General features: G+C 45.0%; 1 protein-coding gene across 1 annotated transcript in view; it reads right to left on the bottom strand.

Annotated features, from left to right (window-relative positions):
- Positions 1–1466: 1466 nt before the first annotated feature.
- The window catches only part of LOC147701083 (uncharacterized), an 89058-nt gene continuing 66537 nt past the window's right edge, over positions 1467–23987 (bottom strand). The window contains exon 4 of the mRNA XM_086929869.1: positions 1467–8321. Coding sequence (XP_086785995.1) covers positions 6289–7002 — 714 coding nt within the window. The 5' untranslated portion in view covers positions 7003–8321 and the 3' untranslated portion in view covers positions 1467–6288. The remainder of the gene's footprint in view (positions 8322–23987) is intronic.

Here is a 23987-nt window from a genome sequence, read left to right on the forward strand (position 1 = left end):
GAAATATCCCTTTAAAAGGACGATTTCCCTCACCCACCATAGTTGGCATGCTTCCTTATTGGGAATCTCCTTGCGCCATGAAACAACCCCCTTACTGAGAGGGGGGAGTTCAGGCATATTTTGTTATAGAGAAAGGTATACTAAATACCACAATAATGAGCTCAGGGTAGTGGGGGCAGCAGAGTGAAAGTTAAAACTTAAAGGGTATGTGGTTTCCATTATTTGTACGCCCCTGGGCCAGGATTAAAAACAGGACACTGTGGGAGAAATATATATGCACTGTTAGAGTCAGTAAGAGGTCAACATGTTTCAGCCTATTAACCCTCCAAAGAGGTGTTTGCGGCATTCTTTAGGACTTAATCAAAAGTTCTGCCACTCAATGTACTCAATCAATAACAAGCATTGTCATAGCCAATAGGTCACGCCTTTGGGACTTTATAAGTGTTTAGCCATGCATATTCAGTAACAATGTGAAATAATTACTATTAAAAAAAAAAAAGAAGACTATAAACTAAGCTAGACGTGACTTTATAACTGTTTAATCAAACGTTTCTGGAGGTTTAGTATATGTAAACTCATTTTTTCTATGGTGTGTCATATAAAGTTGATGCTTTAAATTTTGGTAAGAGTACACAACGTCAAAAAATTCAATACTGCTTTTATATTAATATACCTTTGAAAGCTTGAAGTGAACGGCAAATCTAAGTGGCATTTGGTTATGAGTAGGCGCTAATGACTATTTCCGGATGACAATGTAATTAGCATTTTTTGTATAAGATGTGTTAAAAGTATGGATAGGGAAAATGGCTATTTTGGCCAAAGGCTGCCCTTTCTATATGCATGCTAGTTTTAATTTGTAAACAGAATCACAATTTGTTATGTGGTACACTATAATGTTAGATGAATCTGTTTTTCCCTTCTGATAAGCAAGGGATGACGATGAACCGTTTTTTCGTCCCTGGTTTTAAATGGATTCAGGTTGGAACAGAAGAGGTGTTGGTTGACTTTACCTCAGAAAATGGTTGTTTCCCGCATGCTGCTTTCATGTGACTTAAATCCCTTCAGAGGAAGAGGCGGCTGCATGCCTGCATATATGGCCAGATCAGTACTTGGCTGTTTCGGTTCTCCAGTGGGGCTAGAATAGAAGCTGTTAAGGGCAGGGGCTTAGCTTCCCATTGGTGCAGCAGGTGCAGTGGCACCAGGTCCCAGATGGCTTAAAGGCCCACTGAACCCTGATAACTGCTGTTTGTCACAGTTCAAACAGAGGCCTGAGGGGCCCACAGAACAATGATTATTGCTGTTTTCCACAGTCCAAATAAACGGCAGAGGTCATATTTCCCTTCTTGCCTTGGGGCCCAGGGCACACTGGCTAGGCCACTGGTTAAGGATGCAGTGGGGAAGAAGTGGCGAGACAGGTGGATTATCTAAACAGCTCGACGATGACTTCATGCCTGGGTATTAAAGTATTCATTACAATTAAAGACTGAAGCAGGAATAGAAATCATAATATAGGAAGACCTACGTACAAATGCAGCTCGATTAGCGGCTGCCTTTAACTTCTCACTTATCACCTCTCCTAATTTACAGTTTTATATTAGATGCAGACATAAATCGTGACCTATGAATATGTTTATCTATCTTTAGGTTCAAATGACCCATATTTTTCATATGCAAGTATCGGACAGGTCGGAAACGCCTAATGGCTTTAAACTTGATAAAGCCACATTAATCACTGGTCTTGAAATACAAATGGCAGCATTAGGCACGCAGAGGTGTATTCTACGTAATCTCATTATGTTCAGGGTACGGGAGAGTATTTAGGGCATAAAGCACTTTGACAAAAACATTTCTGCCACCATAGAAATTCAATCTTTCTTGTCCTACCCTAGTATACAAGTAGTACCACATTCTTTGTATACCTGAATTAAATAGGCACACAAAATAGTACCGTATTTAAAGGCCCAGTTCAGAATTACATAGAAGGTGCACTGTCCCAGACTACACAACGGTGCAGTTTTCAGTGGGTGCTATCATCCCACACAGGGGGGAGCACACCAGATTATGCTGGAAAAAACATGTGGTGCCCCAACGTAGGCGCAGTTGTAAACCACTAGTCTGCTTACATAGTAAAGCGTCTGGCAGCTATTAAGTGAGGTGGCACGTTTCCCCTGCAGGTGGTTGGGGTCTGTCACCATCCTGTCAGGTGGGGGGTATACAATCAGTGCGCCTCCTGACTGCTTGTTTGCCTTTTCGCCCGTGTCAATAATACAGTGCAGTCCTTGGAGGAGTAGTCAATTTGTATTCATGAAAGACACTTGTGTTTCTTGGATGTGTAAACCCCAGATGATGCCTGAACTGTTCCCCAATGGGCTATTTGTACATCGTATTGAATTGTATGGTCTTATGAGGACTGTTAATAATAAAAAAAAGATTTAGTGACTGCTTATTTCCCTCTATGTCACTCTACTTCTAAGCACCTAATTGTACAGTGCTTACTGTCATCTGCTCACTTACATTATGCTTATTATGCTTAATATAAATAGTGCACAATTTAGGCGTTTGTGTCTGCCTACAACGTGGACCTGATACAAATAGCAGTACCTACAAGGTGGATGGTACAATTCAACAAGAGTCTAAGATAGTCCAGCACAGATGACTTTGCATCAACATTACGGGGCATCAGTCTTGATGGCAAGCCAACTTAAAACTTATCAGTATTGTATACATTATTATCAGAGACTATACTTGCCTCTTGGATACAACTTTACAACAGAATTTTATTAATTTGTGTACAGTTGTGTGTATACAATAAAACAACCTCCCCACCATAATTGATCTGTCTGTTCATCTTTTTGGGATCTGGAGTAGCATGCTACTCGCCGAACAGCACTTCAACACTTCATCAGGGGTAGCAAGCGCTATATAAATGCAAAACCTTCCCTCTTCTATCCCCCCACAATCTTTTTTAATCCAACTAACAGACCAACATGTCCAGCTCTCATATACATTTTATATTTCCCTATACTAATTCACCACTAATCATTTTTGGATCCTAGAGTAGTGTGCTACTCGCCGAAAAAGCGCTTCAAAGTTCGTATGGGGTAGTAAGTGTTATGTAAATCTAAATACATTACAATAACTGTTTACATCGGGCTGCACTAACACGAGGATAGAAGTAGAGTGGGGATTAGAGTTTATCTGCCCAGAACAATGCATACTACAGAAAGTGTGTGAACAGTCTATATGCTGTGCGCCTGGCAGAGAAAAACACAGCTGAGGTGGGAAGAAGGTAGGTAATCTGATGGTCAGACCTATGTGGAAAGAGGCAATCACTTTGGGCAGAAAAGAGGGCTTACGCGGAGGACTACTTTGTTTGGATGGACAGCAAGAAAGGGAGGTCTGGAAGATAAGCCTGAAGCTCACTCATCCTGCAAGCAGAGGTGATGGCAAGCAAAAAAGCAGTCTTCTACGGAGGCGAAGAGCACAATTATGTAGGCGCTCAAAGGGAGCACACATAAGATAAGTGAGGTCAACTCCCACTAGGGTATTACGAAAGAAGAAGGAGGAAAGAGATGAGTAATGCACTTCAGAAATCTGTTAACAATAGGATCGAAGGCCATGCTCAAGAGCTCGGGGTACCAGACTTGGGACTGATCGCGTTTGATCTTCTTCAGCAATCTTGGCAGAAGTGGTACAGGAGGCCGCAACTCCAATCGCAACAAAAAGGGTCGCAGAGCGAGAGCCTCTTTGGAAACTCTAACACGCAGAACTGCTGACATTGAGCGTTCTCTTCGGTGGCGAATAGATCTAACCAAGGCTCTCCCCACTACTGAAAGAGACCTAGCACGACCTTCGAGTAAAGATGCCATTTTGATCCATCATGCACTGGCGGCTGAGTTTGTCCGTCCTTGCGTTCAGTGAACCTGTTAAGTGTTGAACCACCAGAGATATGCCCTGATGTTCCAGCCATGTCCAAAGGCGAAAAGCCTCTTGACATACGGTCCTCGACCCCACCCTGCCCTGTTAGTTGCAGTACCACATGGCGGTGGTGTTGTCCGTGAACACCTGCACCACTCTTCCTTTGACAGAAAGAAGGAATGCCTCCAGTGCAAGACGAATCGCCCGGAGCTCCAGCGGGTTGATGTGGTGCCTGGACTCCGCCAGAGACCAGAGGTCTTTGATCTCCACCATTCCCATATGGCTGCCCCAACCCAGGAGTGACGCATCCGTCACTACTGTGAACTCAGGTTAGGGAAGGTAGAGGGATCTGCTGTTGACCCAATCCTGGTTCGTGAACCACCACTGCAACTGACTTGCAGTCCCCTCTGAAATCTGAACGTCATCGGAAAGATTCCCCTGGTGCTGCGCCCACTGAAACTTCAGGTCCCACTGCAGAGCACATATATGCCATCTGGCATGATGCACCAGCAGGATGCAGGAGGCCATGAGGCCCAGCAGCATCAGGGTCATTCTCACAGAACACCGGGATGGAGGCTGAAACATCGGTATCATAGCCCCAATATACTGGACTTGCTACTAGGGAGGATAGACCCAAAACTGTGCTGTGTCCAGAACCGCTCCGATGAAGAGGAGCTTATCAGATGGAATCAGGTGCGACTTCAGCACGTTAACTGAGAACCCCAGCAAATGCAGGAAGTCCGTCGTAGTCTGGAGGTGGGAGCCTTCAACAGCCAGTCGTCGAGATAGGGGAAGACTGGAACCCCTGATCTGCGCAGATGAGCTGCGACTACCGCCATCACTTTCGTGAACACCCGGGGGAGAGGGTGGGCTGGTAAGGTCAAAGGGGAGCGAGGTAAACTGAAAATGCGCGTGGCCTACCGTGAACCGTAGGTAATGCCGGTGGGCAGGCAAGACGGGGATGTGAAAGTAAGTGTCCTGCAAGTCCAACGCTACCATCAAATCTCCAGGGTCGAAGGCAGATAAGACCTGAGCCAAGGTTAACAACTTGAACTTCTCCTTTCGGAGAAAGCGGTTGATGTCCCTGAGGACTAAGCTAGGATGCAGGCCTTTGTCCTTCTTGAGTACCAAGAAGTAGTGGGAGTAGCAACCCCGGCCTACTTCTGGCACAGGGACGCGTTTGACAAAGAGATCCATAACTTCCTGGAAGAGAAGGGCCAAATGATTCTCCGACATGGGATGAAATCACCACAAACTGCATGACCCTTACGCACTCCGCTGCTTGCGGAACGCCGCGTAGACCGCCAGAGTTTTTTTGTCACTTTGCGGAGTTCCTCACTGAGGAACTCTGCATAAGCTTAATCTTATCATGAAAAAATAGATATCAGTCATATGTTAAGAAACAAGGGTGAGTAGAAACCTTTTGGGTGGAGTAAAATGTAAGACATTATTATTGTGATTTTTTGGGCAATTATTTGATTTTTGCAAGCACTAACACTTCTCTGTGTAAAGTAAAGACCTTGAGAGTTTTGTAACTTTCAGATACTCAAATTGTGGATTCTGTTTCAATGAAAAATATTCCCAGGCCTGAAATTTCTTTGGAGGTTACATGCGGGCAGCCTAAGTTATCCTGCAAGAGTTTCTTGATGAATTCTATTGCAACTACAATATGTGCTCTCTCATGTAAAGTCAGGTTGTTAGAAGCTTTTCTGCAACTCAAGATACGCCTTACTTTTCACCTGGTGTGGATGCATTTCTTATGTTTAGTGATATCTCCTTTCTGAGTATAACGTTTCTGGCTTTCCCCTCCTGTATATGGCTTTAGTCCAGTGTGAATTCTTTCATGTGAAATGACATTGTATTCAAGACTAAACCTTATCTGACATTCAGAACACACATAAGGCTTTTTTCCCCCGTGTGAGTTCGCTCATGTCAAGTGAGAAGTAATTTGTACCCAAAACATTGCTTGCATTTCGAGCACTCATAAGGTTTTTCCCCAGAGTGAGATCGCTCATAAAGCATAACACTGTCTTTCAGATTCAACCTTTTATGGCATAAGGATTTTCTCTAGTGTGGAGTTTCTCATGGTGAAATAGCATTTTTTTCTGCAGCTTTTCTGGCATTCAGAGCACTCATAAGGTTTTTCATCAGTATGGAGTCGCTTATGGTTAGTGAGGCTGTGCCTATCAAATAGGAATTTCTGGCATTCACAGAAATTGGTAATGTTTTTCCCCTGTGTGCGTCTGCTCATGTAGAGTGAGATTGAGTTTAAAATGTATGCTTTTCTGGCATTCAGAGAACTGATTATTTTGATGGTGTGTTTTCTTATGGCGCTTGTAACCATCTCTACCCCTGAATCTTTTCTGACATTTAGAGCACTGATAATTTTTTTTCTCCAGTGTGGATTTTCACATGTTCAGTGAGATGAGATTTTTGTCTGAAACATTTTTGGCATTCGGAGCATTGATAAGGTTTTTCCCCAGTGTGGGTTCTTATATGCCGAGTGAGACGGCTTTTTACACTGAAACATATCTGGCATTCGGAGCACTGATAAGGTTTTTCCCCAGTGTGGGTTCTTATATGCTCAGTGAGACTGCTTTTTTGACTGAAACATATCTGGCATTCAGAGCACTGATAAGGTTTTTCCCCAGTGTGGATTCTTATATGCTGAGTGAGACCGGTTTTTTGACTGAAACATATCTGGCATTCAGAGCACTGATAAGGTTTTTCCCCAGTGTGGGTTCTTATATGCACAGTGAGACTGCTTTTTTCACTGAAACATTTGTCACATTCAGTGCACCGATAACGTTTTTCCCAAGTGTGGGTCCTTGTATGTTTAGTGAGTCTCATTTTGTCACTGAAACATCTCTGGCATTCAGAGCACTGATAAGGTTTTTCCCCAGTGTGGAATCTCACATGTGCAGTTAGAAGTGATTTATGTTTGAAATGTTTTGGGCATTCAGAGCACTGATAACGTTTTTCCACAGAGTGGGTTAATTCATGTCGATATAGACTCGGTTTGATACTAAACCTTTTCTGGCATTCAGAGCACTGAAAAGGTTTTTCCCCAGTGTGGATTCTCATATGCTCAGTGAGATAAGATTTACGCCTGAAACTTTTTTGGCATACTTTGCACTGAGAGTGGTTTTCCCCTGTGTGCAGTCTGTCAAATTCTGAGAGATAAGATTTATGGCTGTATCTTTATGGGCACAGGTAACTTTTTTCCCTAACTTCGGTTATTTTGCCTCAATTTTAGAGTCAGGCTTGTTTAGATAATGTTCAGCACTTATCTCTAAAACAAATTGTGTGTAATCTTCTCAACACTTGAATTGAGCAAAAAATGTCGGGAAGCAGTCCTGTAACACCTGTTGAAATTTTTCTAACAGATAATAGTCTTTAGGTAATAGCCTCTCCGGCAGCAACTTAATTTGTGACTGAATTTTTTCTCAAATTTATTTGTATAGGTTCTTAGCAATGCAGTAATAAGGTGTTAGTCTGATATTTAATGATTAAACTGATAAGTACCTTTTTGCACTGGTGTACTGGCAGTAACTGAGGGCGTTAGAGTACTATTGTGGATCATTAGTAGCAGAACATCAGTTCCTTCTACCCTTTCTATGTTTGGGGTAAGGTTAAGGTTTGTAGTTCTGAGGATGAGGATTTATTTACATTAGCTATAGCGCAACGGTGCTCCTTTAATCCATTTATATATTTAACAGTTTTACATATCACTCCTGCACAACAGATAATGTTGAGGCGATTTACATAGAATTACAGAACAGTACACAATAAAAAGGAAACAATCTGAGATGGTCATTAACACAATAAAGTGGTGAATTTTTAAGGTTTTCGCAAGAGTGAGCAGAGTGGGTCAAGGTGTTATATCCCGAGGCAGATAGTCTCAAACTTGCGTAACTGGTTAAAAACGGTTGTTGAACAAAGGTGATTTTCCAATCTTTTGGTTGTTAATGTGTCAGCTTCGAAGTCTTCTTTCAGCGTCTTTTCTTTGATGGTATCCAGAAGAAACCTTTAGTTGTAACTTTCTTTTATGTAGTGTGTGCTTCCTCTCTAGAATTACATGATGCTTTAGATGAACGTTATTCTGTCATGCTGAGGCAATTTGTCTTTCTGATAATATTTCAGATGAGGATGCTGAAGCGTTCTTTCTACATTATTTCTGATGCTGTGTGCACAGATATGGCTTTTCTCTGGGTTAATGAAATACAAAATTAGAGACTTCACTTACAGGTATAATACTTTCCTCGCCACACTTAGATTTTTGGAAATTGTTTAAACGTAGAATGCTGGATGTCCTTCAGTTTTCCAAAATAATCCTTCTTATCGCACTGACACTCAGTTGCTTAGTGCTAAATCTTGCTTTCTTCGTCAGTAATTTCAATCACCTATAGTATTAAAATTAAATAGTTAATACATGTACATTTCCAAAAATATAATTTACAAGCCAAAACAATGCAGAATTTTGAATATGCTGAGCTGTTTTTCAGACAGAGCAGAGTGTAGAATGGTAGCATGAGAGTACTTGGATGTAGGAGTGAGGTTTTGTAGAATTTTCAACATTTTATTAAGCTCACAAAGGATACATGTACCCTATGAAGTTGCAACATAGAATCCCAAAGGCAGATATGAAAGTCATATGGACTGGCACCAAACAGATATTAAAAAAATATATACTATTAATTAATTTGTAATGCAGATTTCTGGGAAGGGAATGACTCCTCCACGGACAACAGGCGTTTTCCCCTGCCCTAAGTTACCACCTACTTGTATCTGGCTTCCTGACTTTTGAGCTCTGGCCTCTGCCTCAAGCAAATCTATTGTGTGCTGCGAGGACTATGCCTAGACCTATCCCTCAACTATGGTCCAGAGTGTGAATCAAGGGCAATGAAATTAAGGCGTACTTTCAAGTGTTCATTTTATTCCACCTGATCATTAGTTGTTAGGTTTTTCAGCACCTGGATTTACTGGGTGCAGAAAACCAGGACACAATCTTTTTCCAGACAGAAAACTTAGACTGAAAAGACGCATAAGACTCTGGGTGCAGCAGAAGCAGCCAAGACTTATGCTGTTTTTTTTTTCACTAACAGGGGGAAACACACTATTCTTCCCTCTGTTGGTGTTCACAGTTGTTGTTGGCCTGTGATTCGGTGTTGAGTGCAGAGCGTATAGATTAGAGCTGAGGAGTCGAGCCGAGGAGGAGTTGACGAGCAAGCGGAGCAGAGCCTGGGACGACTGCCAGGGTTTGTTTTGTGACCGGTTCCCGCTTCACCCGCGTCCTGTTATACGGGCGCTTTAAGTTCTACGGATCTGCGATGGAGGCAGGAACGGCCGCTGCCAGCACCGCGGTGCTAAGGCGCTGATGGTGCTGCTCGTGCGCCGGCTGCTGCAGGGCACCGAGGAGCACTGAGGAGCACAGAGGAGCCTTGGCCTGCCACCTGATTTATGTCAAAAATGTGTTTAATTTTTTTTTTCCACAGTCCACAGGCAAAAATTACATCATCACTTGGTCCCACGCAGGGGATCAGAAAGCCTCAACAGAATTAGAACAGGTGGACAAAGTGCATTGATCAATATAAATCAGCTCCTCCTCTTATTAGATAAGCCAAATGAAAGATACAGCTTCTAAGTGCCCCGGAGCTTAGAGAGAGAGATAAAAAAGGAAAAAAAGAAGATCATGCAACTTTGCTAAGCCAGCAGATAGGTCTAAAGAAAACTCAACGGCCTTCTGTAACGGTAATTTCTACAGGTTGCTCCACCGAGGTGTTGTATGCGGAATAGCCAAAAAGCGTGGACAAACTCATCCTAATATGGGATAAGTAATTATGAATCTAACAAGGAACAAAGAAAAAAAACTAATAAAAAACCACTTCCCGGTGTGGCTACCGGCCGAGAAAGATGGCTGCATTCTAGCAGAGCGCTGTGACTGCAGGGCACCTTCCCAGACAATCCGCACAATAATCCTGACTTCAGCAGGCGCTGCTACAGCTGTATACAAAACGGGAGATCTTGCGGTGACACGGTGAAGCAATCTGCTACTCCAGACTCCTAAAACTCAAGCGGCTACGAGACAGTGCAACCGGGGCCTAACAGCACTACGGAAGCCGGGGACTAAAGTTTCACGGCGGCCCGGCATACAGATGACCCGACAAGAACTGCTCCTGGACACAGAATAAAGGCGGCGAAAACCAAAACGGAAGCGGCTGCGCGCACAGGACATCCTCGGACTACAAGGTACTGGCGACTGCTGGAGGAGGCAGCGAGGGGGCTCTGAGTGAAAACCCGACGTTACCGGGCAGGGACTGTGGACTGGGGACGCCGCAGTACGGCGGCACAAAATGGCAGCTTAATCCTGGAACCACCGGCCTCTCTGTTACCGCCGCTGAGCACACCAGCCCGCTCACCTGCCTCACACGCAGCACTAGCTGCAAATCAGTGACACCAGCAGGCATTTTAAGGGGCATACCCTAGATAGCACTGTGCGAAGACACCCGGCGTTGTCTCACGAGCTTAGCGGGGGCTATAGGGAGCAGTTCCACGGCTGAAAGACAGGAGCTGGAGGTACCACAGGCCGCTGGTTCTACACAGCGGACCAGCCCAGCGCAACGCAGGCCCACACGCATTCCCGGAGTCACCAAGGAACACACTGTACAACACATCAAGGAACAGTTGGCAAACGGGGCTCTTCTCCGGTTCCCACAAATTTTTGGGTGCGTGTCCACTGCGATCAAGTACCATGACGGGCAGGGGGCCCAAGGTGCAACAGCCTCCGCGCTTGGAAAAATATGCCTATGTAAAAGAACCCCAGAATGGTCACCCGAAAGCAAAGCGCCACGCACATCATCCCAGACGACCAACCCGCATAGTGACGCCGAACAGGTCACCCTGAACGACGTCATGGCGGCATTGCACACAATGCAAACTTCAATGGGCACATTCTCCACCGATATCTCCCTGATAAGGGCGGGCTTCTCCAAGTTGTCAGACCGTTTGATTTAGGTGGAAAAAGCTACATCGGGGCTAACTGACGACACGGCGGCCTTGAAACACAAAGTACAGAAACTGGAAGATGACAATCTGCTATTAAAGGCGATACTTGACGAACAGGAAGGCCACTCACGGCGCAACAACGTACGCCTGGTGGAAACATGCCTATCAGTCGGAGCAATGTCGACTCTGTGGGTATAAATATGAAACTTTAGCCCATCTTTTTTGTGTATGTCCGGCACTGATCGGACAGAGACGACAACATTTGAAATCCATTTTTAAAGAGATGAACATTCGCTCATGCAGACATGCTGTTACAAGGTGGTTGGGAGGTTACTCCTCAATTTTGATTTGCCGGGGAGTTAAATTTATGGCGGAGGCTAGTAAACGCTTAAGAGAATGTGAGCAGGGGGAACATCGTGACGAAAGCCTATCAGGGAAACCTTAACTCCAGGGTCCCATACTGGGAAAAGAAAAAGAGACCCGGAGATAGACTGATTAATGTCAGAGGAAGCTCCTCCTATGGCTTTTTAATTTGTATCCCTTTTAAGGTCATTTTAATCTTGAGAAGTAGCAATTTAAGAAATGTTAGCAATTTGCTTTGTTATTTTATCATGCGAATTTGTAATAATTTTAATTAATTATGCAATAAATCTTTGACTTGACTTGATACCCATTCAGATTCAGTTACTGTTGATGAAGTAGATTTCCTACTAGATCTACTCAGTTTGTTTACTAGAATCCAGAAGCCTCTTGCCTTACTCCTTTTGCAAGCATATAGAGCTTTTGCCCACAACTATTGCTTTTCTTGCATTTTGTCCTTCCAGACCATTTTCCTTACTCCTGTATTTATCTTTTTAAGTTTTACTCTGTGAATTAAATTAACTGGGAACTTTTTTTACCAATCTCAGGATTCTGTTATGTCCTTTTTTGAATTGATGGCTTTCAAGCGAAATTTTCACCAATGAACATGCTGGTTTTTTCCTCCACTGACCTTTATTAGCATATTATTGAGATTGACTGGTAATTAATTGCTTTGTGAAGAGAGACCATTTTTCGACAGCATTCGAATAATCTCCTTAATTGTAATAGAATCTTTGGTGTTATCTGACCAATAAAGTTTCTTATAATTTACTGTCGTTATTTCTCCCGGAAGTGACCTATAGTTTTCAAATCTTAGGCCATTTAGGTTTAACTCAATTATTTGTTGATCGTGGTCATTTATATATATTCCCTCTTTCCGATTAGACAACATTTTATGAAATAGATTCAACAATGCTATTGTATAATCCTATTCTAGCACTATGATCCCCTGCTTGAAAAGTCCATGCTTTTGGCGAATCTTGAGGAAATCGCCCATTTTGCCATCTTAGACCTATGGTTTCTAATTCTTATACAAGAGTCTTGCCGATGTTTTCATTCTTTTGTTCCCTCATACCCATTGTTGATGAAAAACTTGGAATTGACCATAAGTAATTTTGCCATTGTATTTCAACATCTCTATCGTAAGACCATAGCATATTCATGTTACAATCACCGGTAATAATAATCTCAGGTTGGGTGTCATTGTCCAGTTGCTGCAATATCATAAGTATCAAAATGGTCGCCATTGTTCTTCGTAATTTTGTACGTTGATTACTATAAGAGATGTAATTATATTTTGTTCCTTGTATCGTATTTTGACAATTAGATAATCCTTTTGACTTGGGACGTCCATTTCACTTTCCATTTTTAGCTCAGTTGATATAAAAATAGCCAAACCCCCAAAAGGTCTGCCATAGTTACTTGTTCTCTTAGCTAATGAGAAATAACCCTATACCCTTCCAATCTAAAAAGAACTAAAGCCCAAGTCTCTTGTAAACAAATGATTTGAAAACAGTACAAAGTAGCGAGTTGGTTATTCTGAATCTTTGCTTGAACCCCATTTATATTCCACGAACATAATCTGACCCTTTTATTTATAATTGTTGGCCCCCTTAAAGAAACTTCAGATTGTAGATGTCAATCCTGCCTGACATTATGGAGGGCTGCTGTTAGCCAACCTAATTTGACAGTGTCAAATAATAGGTCTACTTTTTTTACCTCTAAAAATTTTAAAAGATGCCCGTTGGTCATACCTGTGGGTTTCTTAATATTGAGTATTTCTTATTATTATCGGTTCTCATTGGTTATGATTTTGTAATTTTGTTAAAACAAAAAGGCTAGGATAGGAAGGTTGCAGGGGAGTTGTTATTTTTATTCCCCAGTCCTGAAAGAGAATATGTTCTTGCATAATAAGGCTGGCGGCAGTAGAAGATGTCCAAATTACTAATGTTGATTCGCGATTATTATTCTTGATGTGTGGAATTCAATTGATTCTATGTCGGTACATTTAATTTTCTTTAATGAGGGTACTGCATTTTAATATGTTCCCACGAGTCATGATATCATTATTACCCCTAGATTTATATTCCGGCGTAGAAATTACCTGCACCACTCCTTCTTTTTGATCTGGGTTATTTAATTTAATTTGTTGCAGGCTATTTTCAACTTGAGCATGATCAATTAACCTTCCATTATGATTATTAACAGTTTGAGACCATGATTGTCGATGTTTATGTAACTGCTTCGTTTTGGTTCCCAGATCTTGTGGTAATTTAATATCCTTCCAGGTTTTTAACAAATCTCCATTCGTTTTATCCCCTCTGATACTCTCACTCTTTGCTCTATTTGTTTACAATTGTGATGGATTATTCTCCACCTGTTTATTACATTCCTCCACTTGCAGCATTTCTAAGGACTGAATTTTCCCATACTCTTATCATTTTTATACTATAAAACCACCTAGGAAGTCCTAGGTGGCTGTATTGTATGACCTCAGGAGCCATGCTGCCAAGCTCAGTGACGGAAGGTTGGGATGATGAATCCTCCCGTTCATCTTGGTTAGCAGGTCCGGCCTGCATGGCAGCTTCCTGTGCGGGGTCACTGACAGATGGAGAAGTTCTGTGTACCACCATTGTCTCGGCCAATCGGGGGAGATGAGGATCATCGTTGTGTACGAGTTCGTCAGCTTGCTCACCACCTTCGGGATCAGCGGAAGGGGTGGAAAGACGTACACAAATTCCCCTGACCAGTTTATCAAAAGGGCATTCCCTTTCAACCCTGGGCGGTAGAATCTTGAGGTGGAGTCTCGGCATTTGGTGTTTTCATCGTCCGCGAAGAGATCTATGGTGGGACGACCCCAAGACTGGAAGACGTCTTCGACTACCTTGTCGTTGAGAACCCAGTCTTCTCTGTCTTCGAAATTCTGGCTTAGAGTGTCCGCCCTCACATTCTGTTCTCCTGGGAGGCGGACTGCTGTGATTGACAGATTGCGCACCAGGAGCCAATGCCAAATGTTTTGGGCCTCCGGCAAAAGAGTCCGTGAGCGTGTACCTCCCTGCTTGTTCAGGTAGTACATTGTGGTGGTGTTGTCTGTCTGTACTAACACTGACGGGTCCTTAATCGAGGGAAGGAACGCTTTGAGGGCTAAGTGGACTATCCTCAACTCCAGCATGTTGATGTGATAAGTACGCTCTTTGGGGAACCACAGACCTTGCATTTGGAGATGACCCATGTGTGCTCTCCATCCTTGCAAAGATGCATCTGTGATTAACGTTTGGGCAGGAGGAGGTTGAAGGAACAGAATTCCGACCTGCATATTTTTCTTCTTTGTCCACCAAGGAATGGATGCTCGCGCTGCGTCTGACAGTGTGATTTTGTCGTCCCAGTGTGCTGACTGTTGGTCCCACTTGTCCTCCAGATCCTGCTGAAGAGGACGCTTTCGAAGTCTGGAATTTGGGAATAGGAAAATGCAGGATGCCATCGACCCTAGCAGGGAGGCAATCCTTTGCGCCTTTAGGTCTTTGCTGCGAAGCACCAGTTGACCCTTCTGAGCTATGGAACACGGTCTCTCCTCCGAAGGAAACACTTTTCCTACCTCGGAGTCTAGCAGAGCTCCTAGGAAATGTATCTTCTGCTGGGGCTGTGAGATTGATTTGTTGAAGTTCACATGCAGACCCAACCGGTGGCAGAGGTCGATGCAGCTCAGAAATTGATTTCTTACACTGTCTGGAAAGGACCTTTCAACAGCCAGTCGTCCAGGTATGAGTACAAGAAGACACCCCTGCGGCGTAGAGCGGCCGCTACCACTGCGACACACTTCGTGAACCCTCAGGGTGCTGACTTCAACCCGAACGGGAGGACTTTGAACTGGTAGTGAGAAGTCCTCACCCGGAACTGAAGGAATCTTCTGTGATCGTGAGCGATCAGCACATGAAAATATGCATCTTTTAGGTCCAGGAACCCATCCAATCTCCTCTCCTGAGATGCGGATATATTTGATGAAGCGCCAACATGCGAAACCTCTCTTTCTTGACATACAGATTGAGTGTTCTCAAGTCCAGAATGGGTCTGTATTCTGCCTTCTGGCCCTTTTTCCTGACTAGAAAATATTGAGAATATACTCCTTTCCCCCTTTGAGAGATTGGCACCCTCTCGATGGCTGACTTTTTGAGAAGGATAGCCACTTCCTTTTTCAGAAGGTTCAGCTGATGAGTTGATGTTGGCATTGGAGGAACGGGTGGAGGCAATATCCATTCTGAAGTGTAGCTAACACCCAGCGATCTTTTGTAATGGTATGCCACTCTTCCATATGATGCGCGATGCTTCCCCCACTGGAGTGGTTAACGGCGCTGGGGGAAAGAAGAACTCATGGCTTTGATTGGGCTTTGTTGGAATTGTTGCCCTGGCGCTGATTTCCACTGCCTCTGGAATTACGCCTGCCTCTATTTTGAGACTTCTGCTGCCCCTGTTGGTCCTGACCCTTCTGCCACTGAGGGGTTTGAACCCTCTGCTTGGAAGAGAGTTTACTGTAGGGGCGAAACCTCCTCTGAAACTCTTTTTTCTTTTCAAGCCCCACGGCTTTAAGAGTGTCTAATTCTGCTTTCATCCGCATCATCTCTTCAGCGGTACTTGCCCCAAACAACGATGTTCCTGAAAAATGTGAGGTCAAGATCCGGGATTGAGTTTCTGGTTTGAATGCAGAAAGACGTAGCCAGGAAGACCTTCTTGCACACAGTACGTGAGCATAGCCATGCCCTGAGAGGGTCGCACCGTCCGCTGCAGCGCTGATGATTTGGTTGGAGACTTGGCTGCCCTCCAAGAGAATCTCCTCAAAGTCATTTCGATCCTCTTGCGGAAGTTTCTCGATGAACCGCTGCAGAGAATCCCATTGGGACCTATCATAGCGGTCCAAAAGCGCTTCCACATTGGATACTTTTCAGGAGTGAGGCTGAGGTGTTGCAGACTCTTCTTCCCCATGAATCCTGCGACTTGCTCTCCTTATCATGTAGTACAGGGGAGGAGGAAGCTACAGCATGGGATTTTCTCGCCGCTGCGATGATGACCGAGTTTGGTGGCGGATTGGCTCTGAGGAAGAGTGGATCCTCCTCTGGCAAGCGATATTTCTTGAGAATCCTCGCTGGAGTGCCCTTTATTGTCGCTGGCGTGAGGAACACCTCCATAACCGGTTCTATAATCCCCAGAACCAAGGGTAGCAGAGGTTTGGGCGCAGACCTGGGATGCAAAGTCTCAAAAATAACTGAGGCTTTGGTCTGGTGCGTTGTCATGGGAACTCCCAGCTTAAGAGCCCCTCGGCCCAAGGTGTCTTGAAAGGTAAAGATGTCATCCATGGGAGATATTCTGGATGGAGGACTGTCCGTCTAGGTCGGAGAATAATCCCCATGAGATCGAGTAGGGGAAGAGGAAGAAGTGGGAGATCTGCTTTCCCTTCTTCTGCTCCTAGACCTGGACCTCCGTCTGCTGGAATACACCGGGGTGCGCGATCGTTCTCTTGGCCTAGGCATTGGTTTGTCTCGATCTGCTGCTAGCCTGGCCGCTGTTTGCTTGTCTGGCGCCCAGTGAAGGAGAGGCCTGTACCATCTTGGTGACAACCTGATGGAGGGCGACTTCTGAGTATCTCTCCTCACAGGCGAACTTGTTGGCGGGGGTGATCTCCTCTGTTCATGCAGCGAACTAGCAGGAGAATGCCTGGACCTCTCACTGTCGGAGGAATATATCACTACATCTGGAGCCCTATTCTGGTGAGAAGAGTGAGAGCCTGAAGAAGATGATGAAATGCTCACTGGAGGCAAATTCTCTCTGGAAAGGCTTCTAGAGCGGGATCTTGAGCGACTCTGTGATGCCTGATCGGCTGGACCCCTCGTCCTTTTAGCAGGAAGACTCCTGCTCCCAGGAAAATGCTCAGTACACCTACAGTATCTCCCTGAAGTCGTCTCTCCCTCTGCCGCCAACGCTGACTGTGGAGATCTCTGCTGCGATGGCTGTCTGTGACCTGGCGAGGGAGATGGTAAACTCGAAGTCGTAGCATTCTGGGTCGACGTGGACCTGGGCAGGACCGGCCTCGACACCGATGATGGAAGCTGCGCCGAGGCTAGTTGAACCTCTCCTTGCGGAGATCTATGCCTCGACGTCGAACGCCTTGTGGATTCAGATAGAGAGACTTGCCTCGACATCGGACTTCGGTGTTGAGAAGTTGACGACATACGACTCGACGTCGAGAGTCGATGCTTTGACGCCGACAGAGGATGCTTCGACGTCGAGCACCAGTGGTGCGGCGTCGACGGAGACTGCCTCGACGTCGATTGCCAGTGATGATGCGTCGACGGAGTGTGTCTCGACGTCGGGCACTTGTGGCGAGGTGACGACGGAGTGTGTCTCTATGTCGAGCGCCGGTGGTGAGGCGAGCACGGAGTGTGTCTCGACATCAAGCGCTGGTGGTGGGACGTCGGAGTGTGCCTCGACGTCGAACGCTTATGGCTAGGCGTCGACGGAGGAAGCTTCGCCGTCGAAGGCCTGTGATGCTGCGTCAACAACAGCTGTCTCTACATTGAGCTCCTATGCGTCAACGGAGACCTCTCCCTCGACGCCGAACATCACCCGGTTGCCGTCAGCGGAGGTACCTTGGATCTCAACGCTGAAGTCTTCATCGTCGAAGGAAGATGACTCGTCTTCGACGTCGTCTTCGTCGCCGCTGGAAACTTCGACGCTGAAGGTGAACAAGTCGGGACTTCTCTCGACGTCGATCGCGTCCTTCATTTTTTCTGTCTCTTAGGAGACCTACCTCTTTCAGAGAGGCCATAGTCCTTATCCTCTCTCTATCCTTGAGGGTTCTCCTAGAAAGATTCTTGCAGTGTTCACAAGTGTCTGCAGAGTGTGTCTCAGGGAGACAGAGGATACACACAGGGTGTGTATCAGTCTAGCCTTCTTCTTCCCACAGAAAGGGCAGGTGTTAAAAAGAGAAGGCATTTTGACAAAAATATTCCTTTTTTGAAAGTCAAAAAAGGCAGCACTAACCCTCTAAGTTTAAAAGATGTCGAGTGAAAGTAAAAATTGAGGAAAATCACTAGTATTTTTTGACAGAAAGTCAAAAAAGGGAGGAGCTGTTAAACCAGGGTCCTGACTGAAGGAGCCGGGAAGAACAACTGTCCTAACTGTCACCCCTGAGGCATGATGGGAAGCCAGCGGTCATGGCTGCCTTAAAAGCACGGTGCCAGTTATATTTGTTGAAAATGGTTTCATTTTCTATGCTTTTGCTTTACAATGCAGCCTATGCGCTAACAATGTCTATTTATTAGCAATTTTCATGATTTACGAGTATTCTGCTCATTAAAACACAGAGTTCAAGGTCCATTTGACCTAATGTGTTTTTTATTTCCTTGCTAATTCAGTACATGACTGAGTAATTACATTGTTTAGCCTCAGTTTTGGGGCTGCATTGGTGTGAGAAAAAATTATATATGTGCATACATATATGTGGAGCTAGTTATATGTGATTTACATATATATTTTTATATTATTTCCGGGGTCCCCGCACGTGGGCGGGAATATTCAGTGATTATGACTATTGATGAGGATCCCCTGGAAGAGAACTTGGGTTGTAAGGGTTGAACCTGGCCTCTACTCACAAGGTGACACAAGTATGCAACCTTTCCCTGCCCTATCTGGCACTTGCATGTCTTGATAACGAGGCCTGCACTTCTCAGAGCCTCCAGTACTTTCCTAAGGTGTATCAGGTGATCCTGCCAGGTGGAGCTAAATACAGCAATATTGTGTAGATATGCTGCACTCAACGATTCCAATCCAGCAAGGGTTAGTTCACCAACCTTTGAAAAGTGACAGGTGCATTTTGCAAACCAAAGGGCATTACAGTGAACTGATAATACCCATCTGGGGTTGAAAATGCAGATATTTCTTTTGCTCCTGGAGTCAGACCTATATGCCAGTACTCTGATGTGAGATCAAACATATTCAAATACTTGGCTGCTCCCAACTTGTCAATAAGTTCATCTGCCCATGGAATATGGTATGCATCGCTTTTGGTCACAGCATTCACGCCCCAATAGTCCTCACAAACCTCATTTCTTTCTTACCATCCTGGTTATAAGGCTTGGGGATTAAGACAACTGGGCAGGTCCAGGGGCTCTCAGAAGGCTTTAGAACTCCCAATTCCAGCATCATGCTTACTTCAGCTTTGATGCTCTCTTTCACATGTTCAGTCTGCCTGTATGTTTTATTCTACAAAGGTAGGCTTTCATCAGCATCTACATCATGGATACACCAGCGAGTCTGGTCAGAGGTCAAAAAGAAGAGCTCAGCAAACTGATTTAGGACTTGTCTGCAATCAGCCTCCTGATGGGCAGGTAGGGTGTCTGACAAGACTACACCTTCCACTGACTCACCTTTTGGATTGCTGTACAGGTCAGGGACAGGTTCGCTCTTTGCTTCCTGATCCTCATCTGTAACCATGAGCATGGTCAGATCTGCCATGTCATAGTAGGGTGGGAGGCAGTTGACATGTATGACCCTCTTATGACTCCTGTCAGAGCCAGGGTCTACCAGGTAGGTGACCGCCCCTTTTCTTTCTAGGATAGGGTAGGGTCCACTTTACTTACCTTGCAGAGCCCTAGGAGCCAAAGGTCCCAAACCCCACACCATCTGCCCTGGCTGGAACTCAACCATAGCAGCCTTTTGGCTTTACCAGAGCTTCTGCAGCTAGGCTGTCCTCAATGATTTTGCTTGCTTTTTCCACGTACTCATACATACTGGAGCAAACGCCAAGCACATAGTCCACTATATCTGCTAAGGTTTAACAAGAGGTTTCTCCAATCCCGCCTTCACAAGGCACAGTGGTCCCGGCAGGAAACCCAAACAGACGCTAAAATAAGGAGGACCCCACTCCCTTCTATGGTCCTTCCCAATAGGCAAAAAGCAGGCATGGAAGTAAGACATCCCATCTTCTTTTGAGTTTTTCAGGAAATCCACCGATCATGCCCTTCATGGTCTTGTTAAATCTTTCAACAAGGCCATTACACATAGCAGAGTGGCTTTGGCCACACTGACCAGGACTTATGCAGCGGGGTATTGGAGGTCCCATATTTGGACCCCTAATATTATGCCGTTCAATTGCAACACGCAGCTCGATGGCTCAACACAGACCCTAGTTGGGAAATGCTGCTCTTGGCGGGAATGGTGGACGCTGGTTGTCTTCCAGAGCTGTTAATGGATGGAATCGGGAACACCGAGAGATACTCCATATATTGTGCAACAGACGGCCAGAGTATGGCAATGGTTTGTAGTGAGAGTACTTAAGCGCGCACCATTCCATAGGGAGCTCCCAATCTGGACATTAAAACCAATCAGGCAGATAGCACTCAGTATGTCCTTCCAGGCATGGAGGGAGGGGGGATGCGAGCAATAGGGTGAATTGTACCCAGATGAGACTTATCGCCTTTAAACATGCCCGCAATGAGTTTGGTCTAAGCCAGCGCAATTTTAACAACATGCGATGCTTGGCAGACACAACTAAGCACACCTGGCCATGAAATGCGACAGCTCCACCGCATACTCAAACCCTTGAGATACTGCTAACCTATGGGGCGTGTAGACACCAAATTATGCATCTTTACAGAACAATGCGATCAGATACAGTAGACACTACTTACGGGCCCGAGAGGCCTGGAATTTAGACTTTGACATTCCAATGGAAGATCAAGACTGGCAGCGGGCCTGTGAACTAATACGTATGATTTCTAGTAATGACCATTTTCGACTGATACATTATAATTTTCTGCGAAGTTCCTACTTAACGCCACAAGACCTTTATTGAATGGTCGTGTCTTGCCCAGATATATGCTTGCGCTGCAACACCATTAACCATGGTCCTGCGATGCAATACACTCCTTTTGGCAACTAGCTGTCGAAGAAATGGTGCATGCCACACAACTAAGTATTGAGCTGACACCCAAATGCTGTTTATTAAGCCTCTTTAGGTGCCAGAAGGGTGCAAGATAACCTATAAATTTGGTCAGTCACCTATGGTACTGGCATGACATAGAATTGCAATCACATGGCTGTCCCAGCATGCCCCAACGATTGCGCTTTGGCATAGAGATGCGCTCAACTGGGCCCTAGCTGAGGAGACATATATGCGCCTTAGCAGAAAGGATGACAAATTTGAGGATACACTAAACACTTGCCGTGCTCAACTCCTAGCTCCTGCTTCCCGAGTGACAACAGACACAGACTTTGGCTCTGAAACAGATGAAGCAGAACACTACGACACTGGGGACGAGCAGGGAGGTGTTTCCACATAATAATTATAAGGTACATTCCCAATTAGGGAAATATGACACTTATTGATGACCTGGAGAATGGGAAAGCAGATTAGTGCATGTGTAATTATTGACTGCTTCTTGATTAACCTACTTACGTAGAACATATTGGTATGATATGCCTATGTATACTCTGACTGCCAGGTTGTTTGTTGACAAAATTAACGTACCACCTAGTGAGTTTTACAATTCAAGACAACATGTGCCAGGAGCTCCTTCAAAGCTGTTGCTCTTTTTTGAAGGTTGCTACTCATAAGAGTTTTCAGTCTACCTGAGATGAAATAGTATCCAACATTTCTTGTATTTCTATCTAGGACCCTAATTCGATATTCCCGATTCATGCCCTTATGTGGTTATAATAAATAATATCCTTATAAAGGCATAAAAATCATATCCATATTTAGCAATAGCCCATGCAGTCCAAAGCACGGCAAGGCTACTCCCATATACTCCTAGAAAGCACAACACATTCTTTAAACAAACCAAGCATCCAGCAGCCCGGGAAAACCCCCTGCTTTTGTTTTGATTTGCACAAGAACTCCTGGAGTCCAGAAAGAACTGTTAGTTCTTCGTGACGTCTGATGTCCAACCTTACGTCAAACCCGGCACCTTTCAGGTATAAATAGTTCAAGTTCAGGAATTTGTATAGCGCACTACTCACCCAGAGGGTCTCAAGGCACTTGAGGGAGGGTATGTGCATTGACGTTCTACATGTCCGAGAGCCCAGCTGTTTCCAGAGCCGAAGGAAGCCGCCCCTCCCTTTTTGACGCGCTGGAGAAGCTGCCTTTTCTCACGCCGAGAAATCCAGCTCCGGTGTTCCCAAGTTACCCTCGCGGGTTACTGGGAGATTGAGTTCTGAGAAGCGAGATACAAGACCTCCTTCATTCTATAACCAAGGTACGGAGCTGATTAAAAACTTTGAGAGAATTCTTGATTCCGATCCTTGGCAAAAAACCTAACTTTAACTTAAAACTGCTACTTACTTACTTACTCCTTCCCACGTATTAAGCTTAGGTCAGGTACACTGGGGTAGGCGTATCTTAGAAGCACCAGTTGAGTCTGTTAGTCAATGTTTTTATGTATGTATATATGTTATCCATTTTAAAGTATCATATGGCTAAGAAACCATATCAATGCTTTTACAGTATTATTTCATAATACTACTTTTACTGTAAGCACTTTACTTTATAATAAGTATTGCAATTGTGGCAATTCATTTCTCTTGCATGAGAAAGAAGACTGCTCAATAAAATAACACCTTTTTATTGAAAACGCCATCTCTCTATTTCTCTGCATTCTGGTGGAACTAAGCATGCACGATTGACTGAGTGACATAGGTGTCTATTGTTTTCACACAACTCTAGAGATACACTCTTTATTCTGAGGGAGCAAAGTTGTCATGTTTATGCGGTTGTCAGAAACTGAATCCCTTCTTGTCTAATAAGGGAAGTTCACTCCTACCTGTTCATTCGAGAAAGTTTCTAGTGACCTCTGAGCTAGCTGGCAAAACTAATTAAGTCTAACATAGTCAGTAGAGACCTAGATGACCTAAGTCCTACGTCTACACTGCTGAATATATTATTCCAATGCGCAGAGCCTATTGGGAAAATAGGAACTACACTACATTCTTACAACATGGACAACTACTGTTGCGGTGTGTTAGACGGACCGGGAGGGTCGGCCGAGGATAAGGGGAGAGGTCTCCGGGGAGAGCCGTCTCCAGCGATCGTACAGACAAGTAACTTCCCCCCCACAGACGAACACCACACAAGGGTAAAGTTCAACGAGACTTTATAGGCAATTCTTTAAGGTTACGATGGAATGGTACAAGGAGGTCTGGACTCAGGGGTCCCCTCGGTTCTGGTCTCTGGCTTGGGAAAAGGGTAGCGGGACAGTCTTGTTACCAAAAGATGAAACTAGCTCTCAATCCTCGAGCTCGGCGTTCTAGATGATCGGGCCGCGGCGGAGCCAGCAGGTCCCGAGATGGACGAAGGAAACGACGGGTCGCGGCGGAGCCAGCAGGTCCCGATGAAGATGGTGAATGCAAACGGTCCGCGGCCACGCCAGCAGGTCCCGACGACGATGAAGGATATGAAGGTTACGAAGGTTGCGGCAGCGCCAGCAGGCAAGACGATGGTGCACGAGACAGAGCTATGGCAGCGCCAGTAGTCCGTCAAGGATGAGTTCTTCTCTGCGTCTCACGACTCCAAGATACAACTGCCTTCCTGCTCTGGAGCTGCCCCAGTTATAGGGCTGGTGTTCTTTGATGTCCGGACCCTCGCACTTGGAGGTCGGGAGGTCCGGGATGAGGGAGTTCAGACACCCAGCAGGGGGGTGGAGCCAGCGCCCGGGGAG

This window comes from Lissotriton vulgaris, chromosome 7 (genome assembly GCF_964263255.1).
Source record: "Lissotriton vulgaris chromosome 7, aLisVul1.2, whole genome shotgun sequence".
NCBI classification, from domain to species: Eukaryota; Metazoa; Chordata; class Amphibia; order Caudata; family Salamandridae; genus Lissotriton; species Lissotriton vulgaris.